Source organism: Drosophila hydei, unplaced genomic scaffold, assembly GCF_003285905.1.
Source record: "Drosophila hydei strain 15085-1641.00,03,60 unplaced genomic scaffold, DhydRS2 tig00000149-arrow-pilon, whole genome shotgun sequence".
NCBI lineage: Eukaryota > Metazoa > Arthropoda > Insecta > Diptera > Drosophilidae > Drosophila > Drosophila hydei.
The window spans coordinates 2,012,191-2,032,490 of NW_022045678.1; the positions used below are offsets into that span (position 1 = coordinate 2,012,191).

Sequence of the window (20,300 nt, forward strand, 5' to 3'; positions counted from 1 at the left end):
TAATGTGATCTTTAAATTGAATTTTTGGCATTGAATTGTTGCCAGCTTGAAGGACTGTGTGAATTTTAGTTCAGTTTACATTTTTTCCCATTTATATGACATGGAACTTTTACGTTGTTCATTTTCAAATGTATTTACATATACAGTACATTACGATTGTATACAATAGTTAAAAGTATGTCAACGCTCGACTTGTCTCTAATTATGCATATTATGTAAGCATATTCTGTACACACAAAATAATTATACATTTTATAGGTAAACCGTGTAAAATAAATGTATAACCCTAGACTTAAAGGAAACACACATGCGAAGACTTTTTAATTGGAAACCAAATTTTGCAGGTTCATTGCTTTTAGATGAACTTAGAGAAAGTTCTGGTGACCCTGACAGCAAATGACAGTTCCGCTTCTACAGAGCTCCTTAACAGCAATCATGCTTAACTTATACCATCTCTGCAAACCACCTTTTATATGAATTACAGTTGTAGGTACTGGTCGCATTTGACATGGACACCATGACACCATTGATAGCAGCGCATAACCTTCGGAGTGCCCCTTGCCCCTGTTAACAAAAGCCAGAGCTACGTATAACTTTCAACATCTCTGAAGACCTCATTTTATATGAGCTACAAACAGTTGCAGCTTAACAGTTGATTTTACAGTGCGCCATCTCTCTGACCTGGATCTATCGATTAACAGATGCCCTTGCTGTACATCGTTTACTTGAGCTGTATTTAAAGACTAACAGCTTCTGCAATACATTAACAGATCCATTTGAAGTCTATACGTTAGCAGCAACCTTACACTTGCCACTTGAGCGTGCTTGGGAAACTGAAAAATATTTTTGTTCTCCTTATAAAGCTATACGAAGATACAACAAAATAAAATATGCGTTTTATTTGATATAAAGATTTAATTTATATTTTAACTGGTTTATCACAAAAATGTATGTTAGCTTAATGTGTAAATATGTTGTGTTGAATTTGTGGATACTATGTTTGTGTAGCAAAATATGCTTTGAATAACACAATTCAAATGTGGGCGCGGTTTTTGGGTTTATATAAATAATTGAATAAATTGTTTATAAATTAGGTTCGTTAAGTATAGGCTTAAGGGGTACTGCGAACAGTATTCGCATTGAATACAAATTACACGAAAAAAAAGTAAAAAAATACAAGTATAATATGTATATGTATGTTGTTTGTGTATGTGTTCCTAAATTAATATTCGCCAAATAAACTTAGCTGTGCTGTATGGAGAGACGTACGCGTTACATACGCTCACAATTTAAGATCTTAACGTTTTTATATATATATAAATATATATGCTACAAACTACAAACATGCTCAGCTAGACTGACATTGACTGGTGCCTTTGTTAACTCTACTCGTTTATAATTTTTCTTTTTATAAAATGAAAAAACATCTCCAACTACTTGGCAACGTGTGTGTGTTATTGTAATCATAATCTCAAAACGTTCTCCGTAATTTGTGTAAGATAATTGATACTGGCTTATGTATGTGGTACACAGATTATATAATATTTGGCTTGTTTTTTTGTTTTGTTTTAATACATGTACCGCCTGGAATAATGCGTGCTACTTTGAGAGACAAAATTGACTCGTTTTTTTGTTTTTGTTGTTTCGAACCATTTTCCTACACACTAAATGACTTAAAACCTATGTACACAGTTTGCGGGGAAGAATTTTTTGGAGGGGGCCTTGAGCAAAAATGTGTGCAAAACGGGCGCTAAATCTAAAAAACTATATCGTTCGTGTCGTGTCTCTCGTCTGTCTGAATGTGATATATATTTATATAAATATGTATACTCCGTATTTGCATTTGTGTACGGGTCAGAGGTTTCCTTATAACATAGATTTTAACTCCTGTTTGTTTTAGGAGGCGGCCTGTGATGCTGCAGCTGCCGCTGAGGTGCTAGCTGTACTGACATCCTCGCATATGGTATGAAGCTTCTCCATCTCTGAACTAGTCACAATGTTAATGGAGCTAACCTTGGCCCGTTGGTAGGCCACCACTGTATTCTCGCCCAGACACTTGACACACACATATCCAATGAGCACAGCAACACCAACGGTTAGGACACGCACCAACGGATCCACATACATTTGTATAATGGCCCAGGCTGTGGCACCGGTCACACACATCAGCGTTATCAATATGACGGTCTTCATCCAATGTTGTATGGTAAATCCCTTGTCCCACTCGAGTCTGCAAGTTGGAGAGTGTTAGAAATAGTAAGACGTGGAGTGTATTTCGCTTACTTTTTGGATTTCTCAATTTCGTAGGGATGCGAGCAAACTTTGCACGCCAGCTGTGCTTCGTTGTTGCTGCCACAACTCTCGACTAGCCAGCGTTTAAGGCACTCATGATGCACAGAGCTGACATCGCCGGTGCAGCGACAAGGCTGAATGAGGGGTTCCGGCTTATCGCTGTCATAGCATATCCAGCAATCCTTTTTGCTCAGGAATGTCTGTCCCTCTTCGGGCGACAGTTTATTGCTGTCAGCATCGAGTGTGGGTATCGATGGATCGATTTGACGGGACAAAAGCTTACGCGGGTTCAATATCCAGAGCTGTTCGGGTGCCATAGAGTTCCACAGGCAGCAAGGAAACCACAACGCAACCCCTATTTCGGCAATACGAAAGATGATATCATACCAGTTGCGCGAATTGACCGGCACTCTATTCCAGAAGATATACAGATATTAGAGCTATGATCAGTATACATTTGAATTGCATAACTTACTTGCCCTTCCATAAGTCACCAAGTGTTTCGGAGGTAAGAAAGCCAACAATCACAATCAGCATTATGGCCTGGCTGAGCAGTCCGAAACGCGACTGATGCAGCTGCGAGGCATTCACGATAGCCTCGCTGGGTCCAAGTATTTTGCCCGTCTGGTCGTAGACAAAACCGCCGCGTAGTTTGAAGAATACCTCCACGCCATAAATCAGAAAGAAGATAACGACAATGAGCAGGAGCACAGCATAACAGCCATTGAAGATGTGCGCATAATCACGACGCTCCGAATTTATCAGTGAGCTGAATACTTCAATGCCAAATAGGCTGTAAAGGAAGAAGTTGAATGCGACAAAGCCTAGGAAGCTCTTCGACAGAAACTGCGACTTCTCCCAACGTATATCGCGCAAGTGGAATATCTAAAAAGTGCATGAAAGAAAAATAATTATTTCTTATATATGTATATATATATATATATATATATATTCCTACTTATTCACCACGTCTTTCTAGACATGGTAAATAAGCTGGCGAGTGCGCACGTACGCGACTTTCAAACGTTCCCACCTAAGTTTAATTAATGGTCGCGATAAATTGTGGTTGCCTATCATTGCGATATGGCGAAGCATTGAAAAAACAATAGTAATTGGGTATAGGAAAAAAATTGAGTACGCTAGCACTTAAATAATTGTTGCACTTGAGATTCTAGATGGCAAACTACACGAGTTTTGCTGTTGTGCGAGAGCTGTTTCCATTCTCCTCCAACATTGAAGCTTTGTCTCCCAAATTCAGATAAGATTGGATCGACTTGGGTAAACAATACTCACATGATAGCTTTACATTTTCTCACTCCACTCTTGATATTCATAGTTAAATAATTCAAGATAAGAATTCTATAGAGTCGAGAGAACATTTGCTAATACAAAAGCTCTTCTATTCTCTTGCATGTTTTTTCGACTATCTTTGTAGACTATATCTCAAATGTTGGTTATCAATGTACCTATTGACGCTAAGATTATGGTCTAGTTCGCTGGCCAGTTCTACATACGTCTATATAAACGACCGTTAAGCTTCTGTATAATTTACTTCTTATCTAATTAGTTGCTATTAAGACAATTAAAATTTCAGAGCGCTATTGAACTTGGAAGGTGAGTATAAGACTATATATATGTTACTTGGACTTCTATACTTGCTTAGTCTGTATAAGATCTCACAATAAATAAATATCTGAGACTGTTACTAAAGGCGCGCGTGAAAAATGTGGATACTGTGAGTACATATTTATTTATAAATCTCATTTAAATACTCTCACAATTAGAATCTAAAAAAACTGCATATATTAAACTCAGCTTTGCATATTTTAAATGCCATTGAATAATTGCTTGGCGGTTTCCTTAACTGAAATGTGCATAAAAGTGAATAATTCTGAATTTGAATCCAGTTTTGGATGAATACAAACGTGAAACGTAGTTTTCTGTTTAGATACAACATTCAGAGTTACAAATTCTATACTATTTGGAAAAAGTCGATATACATTTCATTTAAAAAATACTTTGTGAGTTTTGTGAACTTAACTATAATTTTGACTGCATATTCAGTTATTTAGTTAATATTAAAAATATTTAAAAAAGTTTTTAGGAAACTTTTAAACAAGTCTAGCCTTATTTTACTTGGAAATCAACGTTTATATAAATATTTATATTACTCTGTTATTAAATAACATTGATTTTTCTTCATTTTCATCAATCGTTTATCTCAATTGTATTCGATCGCATCATCAACTCATTGCTAATCCCTGTTGACTCACCTCGGCCCACATGCAGACGATGAGAGAGGCGCAGGTCATCAGCAGCGGATAATAAGCGGACATCAGGGTGACTGCCCACTGGGGCTGCAGATCCAGCTGTGCACAGAAAGAAATTCATTAGATAATTCAATATAAATTATAATTGATTGCTTCACTTACAGGTGTGGTAAAGTAGGCGCCGCGCAGCGAGGAAGCCACAAAGACCATAAAGTAGAGCAACTTTTGAGTGGTTATGCGGCAAGCGCGTAGAATCGACGGCTGCTTGAGCCGTTGATACTCAGCGACAATGCAGATGAGCAGCTGGATGACCGAGACCAGGGCCACCACATAGAAGACGGTGGAGATGCCCGCATAGTAGGACAAATTAAAGAAGTCGCACTCATCGCCGGCATAGCGTATGTCACAGACGCAGGTGTTATTGACGCAATCACCGCGGCCAGAGCAGCTCAGATCGTTGGCCGGCGTAAAGGGCCCATACATGCCGCCGCCGGGCGCTTTACTATGGCCAGAGCTGTGCATCTTGACTGCATCCAGCGGCGACTGCAGCACACGCTTCGAACAACGCATCAAGGTGTGCAGGCTGGGTAACATTCTATATTAAATTACCTGCAAATCGAATTCAGAAAGAGGAACAACATATCAACACTGAATATTTGACAAGTTAATTAATAATTGATCAAGGCTGAAAAACGAAAAACCAATATACTGATACAAACAGAATACCAAGTGAACAACAGCAACAATAAGATTGTCAAACACCCTTTTGTCATTTGAATAAACATTTGGGTCTCGTCTGGGGTCGCTAAAAACCAAAGCAAATATATATTGTATATATCTTTCTCTCTCTCTCGCTCTTTGTATTTGTGTAGTAGAAACAACGCAAATAGACACAGACTTAGGGGTATTCAAACGTCAAACCAACAGTTTTTCCAGCTAAAACTAGCATGCGAACTCATAAATGTTGTGTATAATAAAAAATTATACAATTTGAACAATTTTTATGTTTTTAAATTGTTGGCAAATGCATAAAAAATGTACTTTAGCAAAAATAGAACATTATTTTTGTGTTTTTGAAGTAAATTCATAAATTTAGTTTCGTGTTGAAATCTTAGCTATGTTTTTATGTAGCTTTATTTATAATTAATTTATATTTTAATATTTACATCTGTTCAGATGAGTTTCGTGCTTGAAACATAGCTGATAAATTCAAAATTAAGTAAGTAAACGTACATAAGAGTTTATTAGTTAATGTTATCATTAGGCAGAGCTATAAAAGCTGTATAAATATATAAACTATATGGTCTGAGGTAACTTCCTGTTTTAAGGCTTAGATTAGCTAATTTATACACATAGTTTAATGGAATGGTGTGTATGCATTGAATTTTTTATTATTCTTTTTATTATTTCATATATTTTACCTAAGCAACAAGCGCGCTAAAATTTATATTTATTATTTCAATAATTTTTAATTATTAAAAGTAAAGGCTCAATTAATTAATACAGATTTTTTAAATAAAATATTTTTGTAGTTATTTATTAGAGTAAAGTATATGTTACAGTTAATAACAATCAAAACTATTGTCTTGAATGGCTCCAGCAACTAAGGCCTGCGTCTAAGACAATAGCCAACACTCATAGACAAGCCTGGGAATTGAGCTCTTATCAACCTTGTTTAATTGTCTGGTTGAGCTACTTCGATAATTCATCTATGGCCGAAAGTTAAATTAAACATGTTTTGTTTCATTTGACCTTTTTAAATATTTTTGTCGAATAAATTTTATTGTTTGCTAAAATTGATTAAAAGAAATTCCTTCATCTGCCTGCTTAGTTGACATAAATAAACAGTTGAAGATATGAAAAATTCCATGTAAGTTCTTCTAAGATTTCCTATTTCAACAATCTTCATAGAAAGATCTGTCACTACGTTCAATCATATGCAACTTATATTAAGCTGAGCACCCCTCTTGATAATAATTTAAGTGAGTGTATATGAGTCTTGTGGGTCACAACGCGGACTGCATAACATCCATCAACTAGGGCTGCAAAAACCAGGCAGAGTGTGTCTTGCTTATGGCTTAGCATTATTAGCATTGCAACGATTTCCCCGGCCCATCCATCAACATACAAATATGTACAAACAAACTAAATATACCGAGAGAGAAAGAGAGAGAGGCGCAGAGAGATATACAGGGAAATGGATACATTGGATCGATATAAATGTCTCGTTGACAGCCACAACTGAAATTGACAACTGGCAACAAACAAAAGAACCACAAACAATCAACTGACCAATCAATTCAGTTCGTTCCTCTTCACTGCTAGCCAATTGAAATGCATGAGACGTGTCTGAATCGCAAGCCTCAGCAAAAGGGCTAAGCTTGAGCATGAAGCGATTCGCAGATGACTTAAGCATGTCACGCGTTTAATTTCAATTAAGTGTAATTGTAATTATTATTATTGTTTATATTGTTATTGCTTTTGCGATACGCTTGAGCGTTTCTTTCGCTTTGCGTCTTGCGCTTTGCCTCGTTCTATTACTTTTCACTGATAAGAAGACGTTATTAGAAGAGTACGTGTGTAGGCAGTCACAAGTCTTACCTAATGTTAATGCACGTTTAATGGCCGACAATTTCCTTTTTTGCCATAGGGGAAGTAGCTTCTGAAAAAGGCTTCTTGCAGAATTTGGAGAGGCTCTTTCTAGAAGTCATATATGTCAATATATATATATATCTTTGTAGATATGTATGAAAGATTAAACATATGATTTTGTTTCAGATAAGACTGCATTTTGTAGTAATTCATAAATCAACGTCATGTGATTTTTATATATAAATATAATTTATGATCTTAACCTATTTCCATTTTTCAACTTTACTACTATCGATATCAACTCTTGCCCAAAGCTCAGCTACAATCACAGAGGAAATATTCAAAAACCTTACACAATTTCCTCAAGTTTTTCATTTTCATTTCGGCATTTGGCAACACTTTCAAACATTGCCATAAATAAAATTGTGAATGTGTTTCTATAAATGACTAGAAATTCTTTTTTTTATATTTCCTTTTGCTTTCTAGAGGAACTTTAGTATAGCTGACTAGCGATAAGATAAACGAACGCAAGACAAAGCAACTGTTTCAATTGCAAAATACTTTTTTTTAGCACCTGCATACCCTGTAATAAAGGGCCGCTACCTTATGCCTAGGCTGCTTATTAGACCGGAAATATTTACATATATTGCTCGTTAAATAGACCCCAATGCGAGGCCAAAGGGCATACATGATAATAAGACCAGGGTGGCAAGCAACTATAGAGAACAACAGAAATAGAGAGAGAGAGAAAGAGAAGAGGAAAGAGAGTCCGAAACACCCACCATTATTGCATTTTTGACCATGTGTCAATTGTTGCCTAAATCATTATAATACTTCGAATACTCGATATATAGAGACGCCTGAGCGTCCCTGACATTTTAACTAGACTGTTGCGTCTATTATTTAGCTGGCTTTTCACATTACAAGAAGACCAAATGTCGAAAATAGCGCGCGCGCACACACACACAGACACCCACAGCTAGTTTTGTTTTTATTATTTCTGATATTTTATGTATATGTATATATGTTTTCTATACACTGTCTATAGTATTTATGAGTTTGTTTGCTTGTTGATTCGGTTTTTGCTGCTGCTATAGTTAGATAACGCGTGCCAACGCACCGAAGCGATCGTAACGCGACGCCGACTCTGACTATACTAAACCACAATAAGAGAAAACCTGTTGCGATCCAGACTGTTAACTCAAAAGTATCTCTCCAGCTATGCGTCTCACAGCAAACACTCTGTTAACAGCAAAGCAATTCGCGCTGGTGATGCGCATTTTTATATAGATATATATATATATATAACATATATCATGCTGATTCACGTTGACTCATTAAAATTAATGTTAATTATTTTACTTTGCTTGTTATCATTTATTATGTATTCTAAGTTTCCTTCTATGAAAACTTATTTTCTTAAGATTATAGTATACATATATACTTACTAATAGGGATTTAAATTTTTTATTTGTTTATTGCACATATTTTTAAAATATATATTTTTTTACTTTTCATAAACTTTTTTTTTGATTTTTTTGCTGAAAAAATGTTTTTTTAACTATCAAATAACTATCATAAATCATTTTTGTATTTTTGCCGTAAGCATTTTTAACACTGTTATCATTCTGTTAACACGTGCTCATCTCCAATTGGCACTGTTAACTGCGTTAACTTTAGCAGAGATCGTTATTTACTTTGTCTGCAAGCAGTGCACTCAAGGGAGCACACTGCGTATACGTCATGGCAAGCAGTGTAAAAGAACAGCTCTTGCTCTTTCCTGTGAAAAAGTATGTTTCACAATAGTTTAAAAGACAATTAAATAATGTTGAATACACATATGTGTGAATACACATATTTGTATGTGTATATGTATCTATATATATTTATATATGTATACATATGCGCACATCGTTTATTAAAGGCGCGTCGTTTTTGTAAACAAAAACCGTTTGGCTGTTCAAATAAAATTGAAATAAATTTAAGCGTCGGATCAGCAGGCGTAACAAATTTTACACATATACATACACAAGGCTCCACAAAGCTAACTGCCTATGTATACATTTTTTTGCTCTCTTCTTTGCAGTGGCGGCAATTAAAACTGAGGCTTCGTTTGCCATCATAATAATAAATTATGGCAAATAATTGCCAAAAATTGTGTATAATTATCATGCATATAAATGTATATAAAGTATGCAAATATATAGTAAATTTCTGTATTGCTATCGGTTATAGCGAAACTGGAGGGTAGCACGAGCAACAATTTTAATTTAACAACTGTTTAACCCATTTGTAATTGTATCAGAATTTAACGATTGTGTAAAGTATATTTTTATAGCCTATAGCTATATAATTATTAACATCTGCTCATAATTTAAAAGTGCCTAGCACTGCCTTTTTATTGTTACTAAATAGTTTTTCATTGTAAATACTGAAGAAATGTTTTTTTTGCTTCAAATTTTTGATAAAATATAGCCAACAACTGCTTTCAACTATTGTTAATGTTTCAGAGTTTGTATCTCAACTCTATAAGGTAAAAGAGTGTCAATAAAAGAGAGAAAAATAAAACAATCAAAGCAAAAACTAGTTTGTGGTGCCTGCAGCTAAGTTACATTAGACTGGTTTTGAGCTTGAGAGGGGTTGTGACGCTCAGGGTCCATAGTTGAACGTACGATCGTGAGAGCCGTTCAATATTTACACATGCTGATAGTGCAAACAGATATATATATATGGATCTTGTCACGATACCACAACTTCGACCGCACGAAGTGCGCACGTTTCTTCAATGTGAATTGTTTTTCTTTCATTTCAAAATTAGCGCAACTCTAAAAATTCATAGTACACGACCGAAAACGATTAATAATTAATAATTAAATTTGTTTAAGCTGTGAGCCAGTGAGAACACGCAACCAATAGAAATTCGTCAATAAACACATGTATAAATATATACTATAGTTAAACTAAGCCTAGGCTTGTGCAAAGGGCGTTCTCAAATACGCCCACAAGTGCGACCCTAAATAAGGGGCGTGAGTGTCACATACACGTAATTTCCTATTCAAATTAGAATTCCCGTGTCAGAGTTGAGCTCTAAATATAGTCTAGAGTGTTGGCAGACTTTCGGCTTAAAGCCGCGGGAGTTCAAAGTCTGGGCAGTAGATACTTCAGAAAAATCATTTGAAGTATTTGAAGTATCTATATAAAAAGTGTTTTTAAGCGTGATTCCAATTAAAATTAATTAATTGCCAATTTAACTTAATGCCTACAGTAAACTTAATTAGCTTCATTCTTTTGATAACTCTTAGAGCTGGTTAACAAAATTAAAAACATTTACTTCGAATACATATCGTTCTAATATGTGATTCCCATGAATTTACGTAAGAGTTTCAAGCTTTAATTGAATATATGTATATATTATGTTTAGACACACTGAAAAGGTGACGGCTTAGATGTACGTATATAATACCTGATGGTATTATAATAGCACAGTCCTTATCAATATTAAGAGGTGAGTCGATAAGTGCGATCGGTCGCATGTAAGTCGCGATCTGTATCGATATATGTAAGTTCTCCAATATGTTAATATATTTCAATATACACATGCTTCTCTCTATGACTTTTTCATTTAGACATTTATTATTATTACAGGTAAGTAATGTCTCAAACTATTTTTCTTTCTATTTGATATTCAATTCATAACATATGTTATATACCTTTTATTTTTAGTTAATTTGACATTTAATATTTTATCAGCAAGCTCTGTTGACAAGCTCATAAGCCTTAACGTTGGTTAGGGTCTAGTTCTAATGCACTCTCTGGCACTCTTTTCTTATCTTCCTGTCTTATTTTATTTATCTTACTCTCGTTTACTTAGGCTTGCCTACTATATTTGAATAAGATATCTCTTTTTATTTTTTCTAGATCTTCAACGATCTCAGAAGACCCTCAATATATAATAATTGAGTTACGTACACGTTCCTAAAAAACGCTTTCCCGATACACTTGAAATATGCACGCAGCGAATCAATTAATTGCCAGTTAGCTGCTATTAGTGTTCATTAAAAGAACAGCTCAGGTGTAAACAAAACAAAGGTGTTTACTGGGCTGTCAAGAAGATGCAAATAAATTGCCGAACAGATGGAATAATCTCAAATTGACGGAACGCTAAATGACGTCTATTACCATCCGTAGCACATATTTTGTTCTTTTTCGTTTTTCCTTTCATTTTTTTGTTAAATATATTAAGTTTCGAGTGTACGTAACCTTATCAATAGTTTGGTCAACCCTATGTACACCCACTTATACGCGAGAACATATGTCTAATGTAAGGGAACTGATAAACCAGGCAACCTCTGACGTTGATTGCCTAAAACTTGATGATTGGAATTCATATGATAAAAATATCAGTACAAATAAACCGATTTACTGTTTTGTTAGAAATTGTGCTAGCAGAGATGACAAATTGTTAGCGAAGCTATTCCAATATTTTGATCAATATATTGCCTAGCTGACTCAGTAAGCCAATAAAAATATCGATAAGATTGGTAAAAATATTCAACAACAAAAACCTTCAAAGAGCCGCATAAGCTATACTCAGAACAGAGAATCTATTATATAATGCATATAAAAGTTTTTATATAATATATATTGTATAATTATTGAGAACATAACCGCGAGGGTTTACTTTTAACATAACACACAATATTACTATAAACCTTAAACATTTTAAGTTAGTCAATTACCAACTCTTACTAACTCTTTACATACAACTGTTAACTTTAACATGAATGTTAAAAGAAATCACGCCATACTTTAAGAGCAGAATGCAATTACTTTAATTACACTTTATATTTGCTGTAATAAACTAAAATTCGTTTACACATTTCACAGCGTTAAAAGTGTTAACTCATGTTTGACTTCAAGCCCTTTAACTCTGTGTGGATTTAACATTATAGATTTCACACTTATAAGATAAAATGAACATTCGAGTAATAACATTTTTTGTGAAAAATATTGTTGGGGCCTCGAAACTCGGTATATCATTGATATTTTCTGTAGAACTCATGCAATCTAACTATCTTTGAACTCATGCAAATCGATTTATTGAGGAATTGAATTATTTCAATTTCATTTAAGTACTCACAATACTTCGATAAGTTTCACGCGTTGGTTCATTGAGTGCGCTGTTTCTTATGAAGGGGAGGAGCGCTACGCAACTAATTTTCAGTGTTCGCTATCAAAAACTTAACGTCAGCTGCAAGAGAATTATGTTAGCTATATGTACACAAGCAAAAGTTGGCAAATATCGTGCTAAGGTAACAAAAGACATATTTGCACTTGGCTAGAAGTTCGCGACTTGCTCGCTGACGCATTCAATGTGCTAGAAGAGAGAAGTTTGTATACCCTTTCTTATTGAAATTAATCAATTTACTTAAATTAAAAATACTTAGAGTTGTAACTGCAGTTTAGATCAGTGAAAAATAGTATTTCATAGACAATTCTGATCTTTATGTATAAATAAAATAAATAAAAATAATAATTAATGTAAAACCCTTATGGGAAATTTAGCAATTATATATTTTAAGATATTCTTTCTTTTAATACTTTCAAGTTAGTGCATATATTAACATTTATTAAGAAAGAAAAGAATTACTTTTTATTTAACTATTTTTAGAGTCTACAAAATGAGCCGAATTTTGTTGGATCGCATACTTTCACTTGACATAGTTTACGATAACAGTGAAAGAATATTTTGTAGTTATTTTTGAAGCAATTTTGCTGGGAATCTATTCGATATGAATATTTTACAAAAATATTTGGCTAAGTAATCTAGAATTATGATATACTGTTCAAAGGTTTGCGACTTGTCGAATCCGAATATGACAAATAGAAGAAATAGCGTTTTCGATTTGTAGAGTAAAGTACATTTACTGATTACTCATATTTCGTAGGTCTGTGCTTTTTTAGTATTATTATTCTTGGAAATATTGGATATAGCTATCAAGATAACTAGTTTGTACAATCGCTGTCAATACTTTAGGCTTGATTTCTAAACCAGATTCTCATAAAAATAATGTTTCAGTTGAAACGTAAAAAGTTTATGGACATTTGGTTTGTTGTTGACCAACTATTGTATACATATAAAAATATATTTTTGAAATTATTATAATAATAAGTATTTTCATTATTGTCTTGTTGAATCTCTTTTAGGGTCTGATATCGATCCATTTCATTGTCATTTGAACTCATGATTCACGTCAAGAAGTACTATTAGTTAGTCTCCTTTTTTGTAATTTAATTCCCATTCGTAGCATCCCATGCACTATGTATGTGTGCATATAAGTATGCTCCAAATCTCATATGTAACGCTTGCCCACGCGCAAAAGCCGTAAAATCAATACCTACGTTTTAGCAGAAGGAAATGGTGTGGGTGGATGCCTACAAGCATCAGCGAGCTACGTAATTTTATACGGCAGAGGGCAGCCTAAATAAGTGAGCGAGTTACATTTACATATCCACGGGGCCTGGAGTCGAGCTATTCAATTTTTCTTTCTTTTTTTTGTATCAGGACCAGGTGCGTGCTATTTGAATAGCGCGTGTCGTCGGCGTCTTGTGAAGCGCAAAGAGAGGCGCGTGCAATGTACATATAAATTAATTGTGCGAGCATTTTTCAGTTCCTCATTTTTGTTATTTCTTTTCATATCGCAGACTCACTTATTGCCAGCGCAGCAGAGACTCTGTGCACTGACCTGCCCTCAAATTGCAAATTGCAAGCGTTGCAGCAAAATCATAAGCGTAAACAACAAATCATGCTGAGCATGTTTATATACACATACACACATATTTCCCTGTGCATGTATTTATGTGTGTGTGTGTAATCAATTAAACTGATTCAATCATATTTAAGTGAAATGCCTCTGTGATTGAGATGTCTGGCGAGCATTGCGTGTGACGCGCAATTGGAAAGTGAAAATTGTTTGTGAACTGTTGACAAACTACAGCAAAACGTCCTCCATATAAGATAGATGACTGTGCGAGATTTCGTCAAATTACAAAAATAGTATAATAATATATTTAAGTTTCGAAAGAGCTGAATTCAAGCAGGGTGAACACTATAATGATCAGTGTTTAAAACCTAATTAGTTTCTAAATTTACGAATCCGTGAAATCTTTAAGTTCTTAGACAAAATATTTCACTAAAAGGGGAACCAATATCTATATATATTTATTTATTATTAATTTTCTATCTTTCTATACTCTTTAATCTGCTAAAAATCTATGATGCCTCTTGAATTTCTCTTTACAATTCGCCTGGCTTTGTTATATTTTAATAAATTGATCAATAAATCTATTCTCACTAGACTATGTGTTTTTTTAAATATTGCTGTTCTTATATGTGTATGTATATTATTATATAAGATATGTTCGCAATAATTTGAACTTTAGCCAAAATTTGCTTCTAATAAATAAGATTAAATTTTCTTATACTTAGTATTTGTTGCTCTTTGAACATTTTTTTAATTTTAAGCAAATTATTTTAAATAAAACATATATTTTAGTCTAGGATACGCTTCTGTTGTTGTCTGGCATACAATTTACAGTAAAACTTGATATTTCAGATTGTAATCAATGAAGTGCCTGAGCATATTTGAAATAAGCTTTTAGATAGCTATACTAGGAACATGACAATTCTACTGATCAGGATAACATTATAGTATACTATGGTACATATCATTTTTATTTGGCTTTTCCTTTGAAGAGATTTCAACTGCAAATATCAATAAAGCAACCATATGCAATAAAGCATCTGCATATCGTTGTCTATGTACTCCTATGGAGTGCCAAAGATACAGTGAGCTATCTCTAAGATGAGCAACTGCAGTTGGTCTCTTAGAAAAATATATTATAAAAGTGAATCATTTCTTTACAAAAATATGATTCACATTCCTTTTAGCTTTACTAATCTATTGATTGTCATTTTTTGAAAAGATAAAGTATTTATGGTTTTGAGTATAAGAACTTAAAAAATTATCAGGCTCAAGAAGTGATTCCCATAATAAACACAAAATATGTAAGACCTTAAAAAAGATTGCTATTTCCACTTAATTTACGCGAGTGAAAGTGAATTTGACAGAAAATTACCTTATAATTAACTTTTGCGAAACAGTAATGAAGCCCTAGCGAAAATATTGTGTAACAATATAGCGCATGTAGTTCACGTTTACAGCTATTAACTATTCAGTATTTAAATAACTTTTAAAACTGTCAAAAGTCGAAGAAAAATAATATATTCAGTATTATTTTATGCATTGCTAAAACTGCACGCTTTATGGAGTTTAACCTATTATTAAAGATCAAGTTTCTATATAATTAAGCTCGTTGCCCAACATCTGTGCACAGCTATTAAAGCTACATATAGTAGCTTTTTGTTCTTGCCTCGCTGTTATTGTTTGTCATAAGCGAAAATCGTTTGGCTCGGTGCACGCGCACCTAGAACAAACAAACGCACGTACGAACAGTTATTTGGGTGCATGTAAATAGATAAAGTTCGCCGTGAAGTCAAATGAAAAGAGTTGCGCAGTTGGCGAGAGGGAGCGAGCGCTAAGCAACAAGCAGCCAGAACAGTAATTACGATGCAGAGAAGGCCGCTCTAAATGACAACAATAAATTCACAGAAGAGCGAGCAAAAGCTAATTTGGAAATGAATGAACGCATTGCTACACACACATGCACACATGGACACAGATAAACGTTGACAAACCGAAACCCACAGGGGGTTTGTTTGGCATTCAAATTTCGTAGCCAAGCGTTGCAGCCTTTTGGCATTTCATTTATTTACTTCGTTATCAGAAACTTTAACTTCAACTTTGAATGCAATATAATTCGTTCTAAGTACACAATTCAACAACGTTTGTCATAGATCTCTTTTATGATCTACAATAACCGTTTGCATGTTAACAGAATATCACTGTAAGCAGTTTTAAGTCTGTTATGATAGCGGATGAATGTCCGTAAACGGGTTGAAGTCTGTTATAACTGCGGATGAATGTACGTAGCGCACGAGTGCATATTGAGTACATTTGCACCCAAACGGCGCCAACAACAGAGTGCGAACACTGCAGAAAGCCAGGTAAGCAAAAAAAAACAACAAATATTGTCAATACAATACACTTATGTAGGCTTTGCAATGAGCATGACTAAGAATTTGTGTACTGCTGTCCCACCTGCATAGACTGTGATTGAGTCACAGGGTCGCACGCGACCAAAACAATTTGATACGCATTTATAAAGATAGTCTGCATTCTATTTACCACTTACCTGTTAAAAATATATTCCAAACAAAAGAGACAGCTGACGAATTATGTAGCAGGAAACAAAGTGCACATATAAACACATACACACGCGCACACACACACTCACATACGTATGTTTGTGTATGTATATAATTTTATTTATATACCAGTGTCACAGTTTGCTGTGAAATTTTATTATTATTATTTTATTGCAATTGGATTTTTAGAAAAATAGCTGTGTGCTAGTTTCTAAATTGCGTTTTTCACATTTTTTGCATTGTTATTTATTTGTTTTAAAGACTTCTTTCGTATTCCCGATTTATGTTGTATTCTCTTTTCAGTCGCAGCTAACTTTGCAGTGACGTGCTGTAACGCTGCTGGTTCACAGTAGACTAACAGCGCGTTATCATGTTAAAACTCAAAAGAAACTGCACTGCTGAAAATCGATTAGTTCCGATAGATGCGCAAAATTTAAAAATGCAAATTGTAGTTAACATAAATTTGATTTATTTATTTATTATATATTAATGTATTTTTATTTTTTTTGGAATGATTTCTTATTGCAGTAAGTGAATTCGACTATGTTTCTCTAGATACTCTCTTCTGGTAAAGCTCTTTATGCAATCTAAGCATTGAAAAGGACGTTCTCCCGAATGAGTGCGTATATGATTGACTAAATGGCTGCTTTGCGTGAAGGCCATATGGCAATGTGGACACTGATAAGGTCTGTCACCTGAATGGACACGGTTGTGCCTTTCCAGATTGACACTTTGTGTGAACGTTTTTGGACAGTGTAAGCACTTGTACGGCCTTTCTCCAGAATGAACACGATTGTGCCGCTGAAGATCTCCGCGATTCGCAAAAGTCTTTGGACACAGACAACATTTGAAGGAACGTTCCCCGGAATGGGCACGTATGTGCTCCTGTAGATACCATTTACTAGTAAAAGCTTTTGCACATTCGGTGCACTTGTAGGGTCGCTCGATATGGCTATGCTTCTCCAGCTCTGTCCATGAAGATGAGTGCGAATGAATGCGAATATGATTGGCTAGATGGTTGCTCTGTGTGAAGGCCTTCGGGCATTGGACGCACTTGAAGGGTCGTTCGCCGGAGTGAACTCTCATATGTTTGTCCAGATTGCAGCTCTGATTGAAGGCTTTCTGGCAGTAGATGCAGGAGTAGGGTCGCTCGCCAGAATGAATGCGAATATGCCTTTTAAGACTTCCTCGATTCGTAAAAATCTTTGAGCAAATCGGACATGGCTGAGCTTTATCTGATTTGTTCAGTTGAAGTTTCACTGGTTCATTAAGCTGTTCATTTGTGCTTCCCTTGCCTATCGGCTCAATGAACTCCTGCTCCTCGCTTTTTATGTGCACTTCTATATTTCTATTGACTTGCTCCTCTTCTTCTTCAATTTCCTTAGCCTCCACTTTAATGCTACATTCTGGATATTGCCAAGCCTCGCGCAGCAGCTGACTAAAGTGTTGATAGCTCTGCTCGCATCTTCTTTTGAAACGATATGCATTCTGCGCAGCTAGCACGCAGGCTAAACATATTTGTTTTGGAAATGGATCGTCGCGTAGCACAAGACAGTCAACGCATTCGTTAAGCATCTCGGCCAGACAGGGCTCGGATTTGTCGGATTGATCACGTTCAGCGAAGATATCCACTAGAGTGACAGCGCTGCTTGTACAAACGCGACAAACTTCTTCCATTTTAAATGGGAAGGCAAATTTTTCCAAATCCTCTTTTTGTTTATGTTTTCTTTCTATATCAATTTGTAACGCAAGCTGCATCCGGGTGGTCAGCAAATACCTAAAAATATACTAGTTTTTGGTAAAAATACCATATGTTGTATTTTGGCTTTGTAGCGATAACGATTATATTTATTTATACCTTAAATGAGGATTAAAATGCTTTTTGTTATTTATATAAGTTAATATAATTTTTAATTTAACAATTTCTTCATTTTATATTCTATTACGCTCGAAATTTTGGTGTACATCTTTCAGTTAACCGTCATCGAACCAATCGAATAATGCGGCGAAGTTTGTTTAACAGCGCAACATGTTCCTACAGCTATACAGTCATAGCATTACTCTCTCTGCTCTCTTAAGATTACCTGCACGTATATCTTATTGGACTGTTGAGAACAGCACTTGTTAACATCGTGCGTCGACTCTAACAGCTGTTACACAAAACTGTTATTGTATATCTTGCTGTTGACGCGTGTGGTCGGGTTTTTTCGGCGGTAAATGCGGGTATTATAATCTAAGCAACAAATATAAAGTGCAAAATAAAGAAAAAATTCATGAAAAAATTGCAAAAATTTCTAAATGTGTTGAAGATCGCGATAAACATAATATTAGTTAAATAAAGGTAAATTATAGCAAATGCAAAGCTATTTTTAAGAGTGTGTGTGTAGCAAAATCGATTATTCAATCTGTGTGTGAACGTATGTGTATGCGTATGCGTATGCGTATACCTCAGTGTATGTGTGAGCATGTGTGTGTTTGTTTTAAAGTTTTTTATGCATTGGGCATACCACTATAAACGGAAAACTTAACATAATATGCCAATTTAACTAATTTAAAATGCAGCAAAGACAATTGAAAAGAAAAATACGAATAAAACGCAAACGACAAAGCAAACTGCAAAATGTAGAGAAGTGTATACCAAAAGCAGAGCGTAAAAAAGTCCAACCAGAAACGTACACAGTCACAGTTACACACACACTCGCACAGAAACACAAATTCATTTGCTCATACTCTTACACACATATTCACACATACTGAGACAAACGGCTAAGCGCGTACACAAAGTAAATGAGCGCAAAAGCAATTGCGAAAAAGAAAAACAAGTGCAAAAGCAAAACACAGTCTATGAGTGTGTGTGTGCGCGTGTGTGTAAAAGCAAAAAGCAAACGCAAAGCGAAAGATTTAATAATTAATTTAATGCCTCAGCTTGAGTTTAGCAGGAAAGACAAAAGTTCTCACTGAGCTGGCAGCTGATGCAGCTGCCAGTGGGTGTGAGCGAGAACGCAGCATATGTCGGCCATCAGCTGTTTTGACACTTGACACGATCGTCGCCCGTGTTGTTTTTTCTCGTTTTTTTTTGTTGTATTTGATTTACTTTGTTTTAGTTTTTTTTGCATTTTCTTTGCTGCTGTGTTTGCTTGCCTAAACGAGTTGCGCTTTGATTTTTGCGTTGTGTTAATTAATGCAAATTGGTTTATTTATTGAGTTAAATTGTTTTTATGCATAGTTTGGTTTCAATTGACGCAAAAGCAAATGCAAAGTCAAGCAAAGTCAAAAGCAATAACAATATTTCAAATAAAATATATAAATAATTACAAAAGAAACAAAAACAGTGAAAAGTAAAAACAATGTAGAATAAAAAACTATCTGGCAACTCTCTACAAGTTATTGTTCCCCTTAAAAAAAAATTAAGTCAAAATTTCCAACGCTAATTTTTGTTTTATCCTTTTTCTTACACAATTCTCTTTGCAGCTACACAGAGAAAAAAAAAAAGAAAATTTAAATTTAAAAGCGGAATTAAAGAATTTCAAGTGTTAAACCAAATGTTAGTCTAAGCTTAAAGTGTAAAACTAGTTTAAGCCCGCAAAGTGTTAACAAAAGTAAAAACAAAACATAGTAATTTATAATATTAATCCAAAAAAGAAACGAAAACTGTAATAAATAATACAAAAACCAACAACAACAACAAAAGCTGAAGCTTCCACTAATACAACAAGAGCAAGAGTTAAACAGTCAGTTTTTACGGCTAAAAACGAAGGCTAGAAAAAAGGCTAAACGTGAATAGCTGCGCTTTGCAATCAGCCCAATTGCATTAAAAT

At 34.8% G+C, this 20,300-nt stretch overlaps 1 protein-coding gene across 2 annotated transcripts; it reads right to left on the reverse strand.

Moving 5' to 3' along the window:
- Window positions 1-924: 924 nt before the first annotated feature.
- LOC111602236 lies at window positions 925-16,590 on the reverse strand. Of its 2 annotated transcripts, none has more exons than XM_023319221.2 (6): window positions 16,470-16,590; window positions 4,725-5,171; window positions 4,566-4,661; window positions 2,768-3,177; window positions 2,284-2,703; window positions 925-2,230 (listed from the first exon to the last, which is right to left on the reverse strand). In XM_023319221.2, exons 2-6 carry the CDS (start codon window positions 5,154-5,156, stop codon window positions 1,897-1,899), a joined length of 1,692 nt encoding a protein of 563 aa, XP_023174989.2. In that variant the 5' UTR covers window positions 5,157-5,171; window positions 16,470-16,590; the 3' UTR covers window positions 925-1,896. The 2 variants fall into 2 exon arrangements, with proteins under 2 accessions (XP_023174989.2, XP_023174990.2); XM_023319222.2 differs by lacking the exon at window positions 16,470-16,590 and adding an exon at window positions 7,937-8,302.
- Window positions 16,591-20,300: the final 3,710 nt, after the last annotated feature.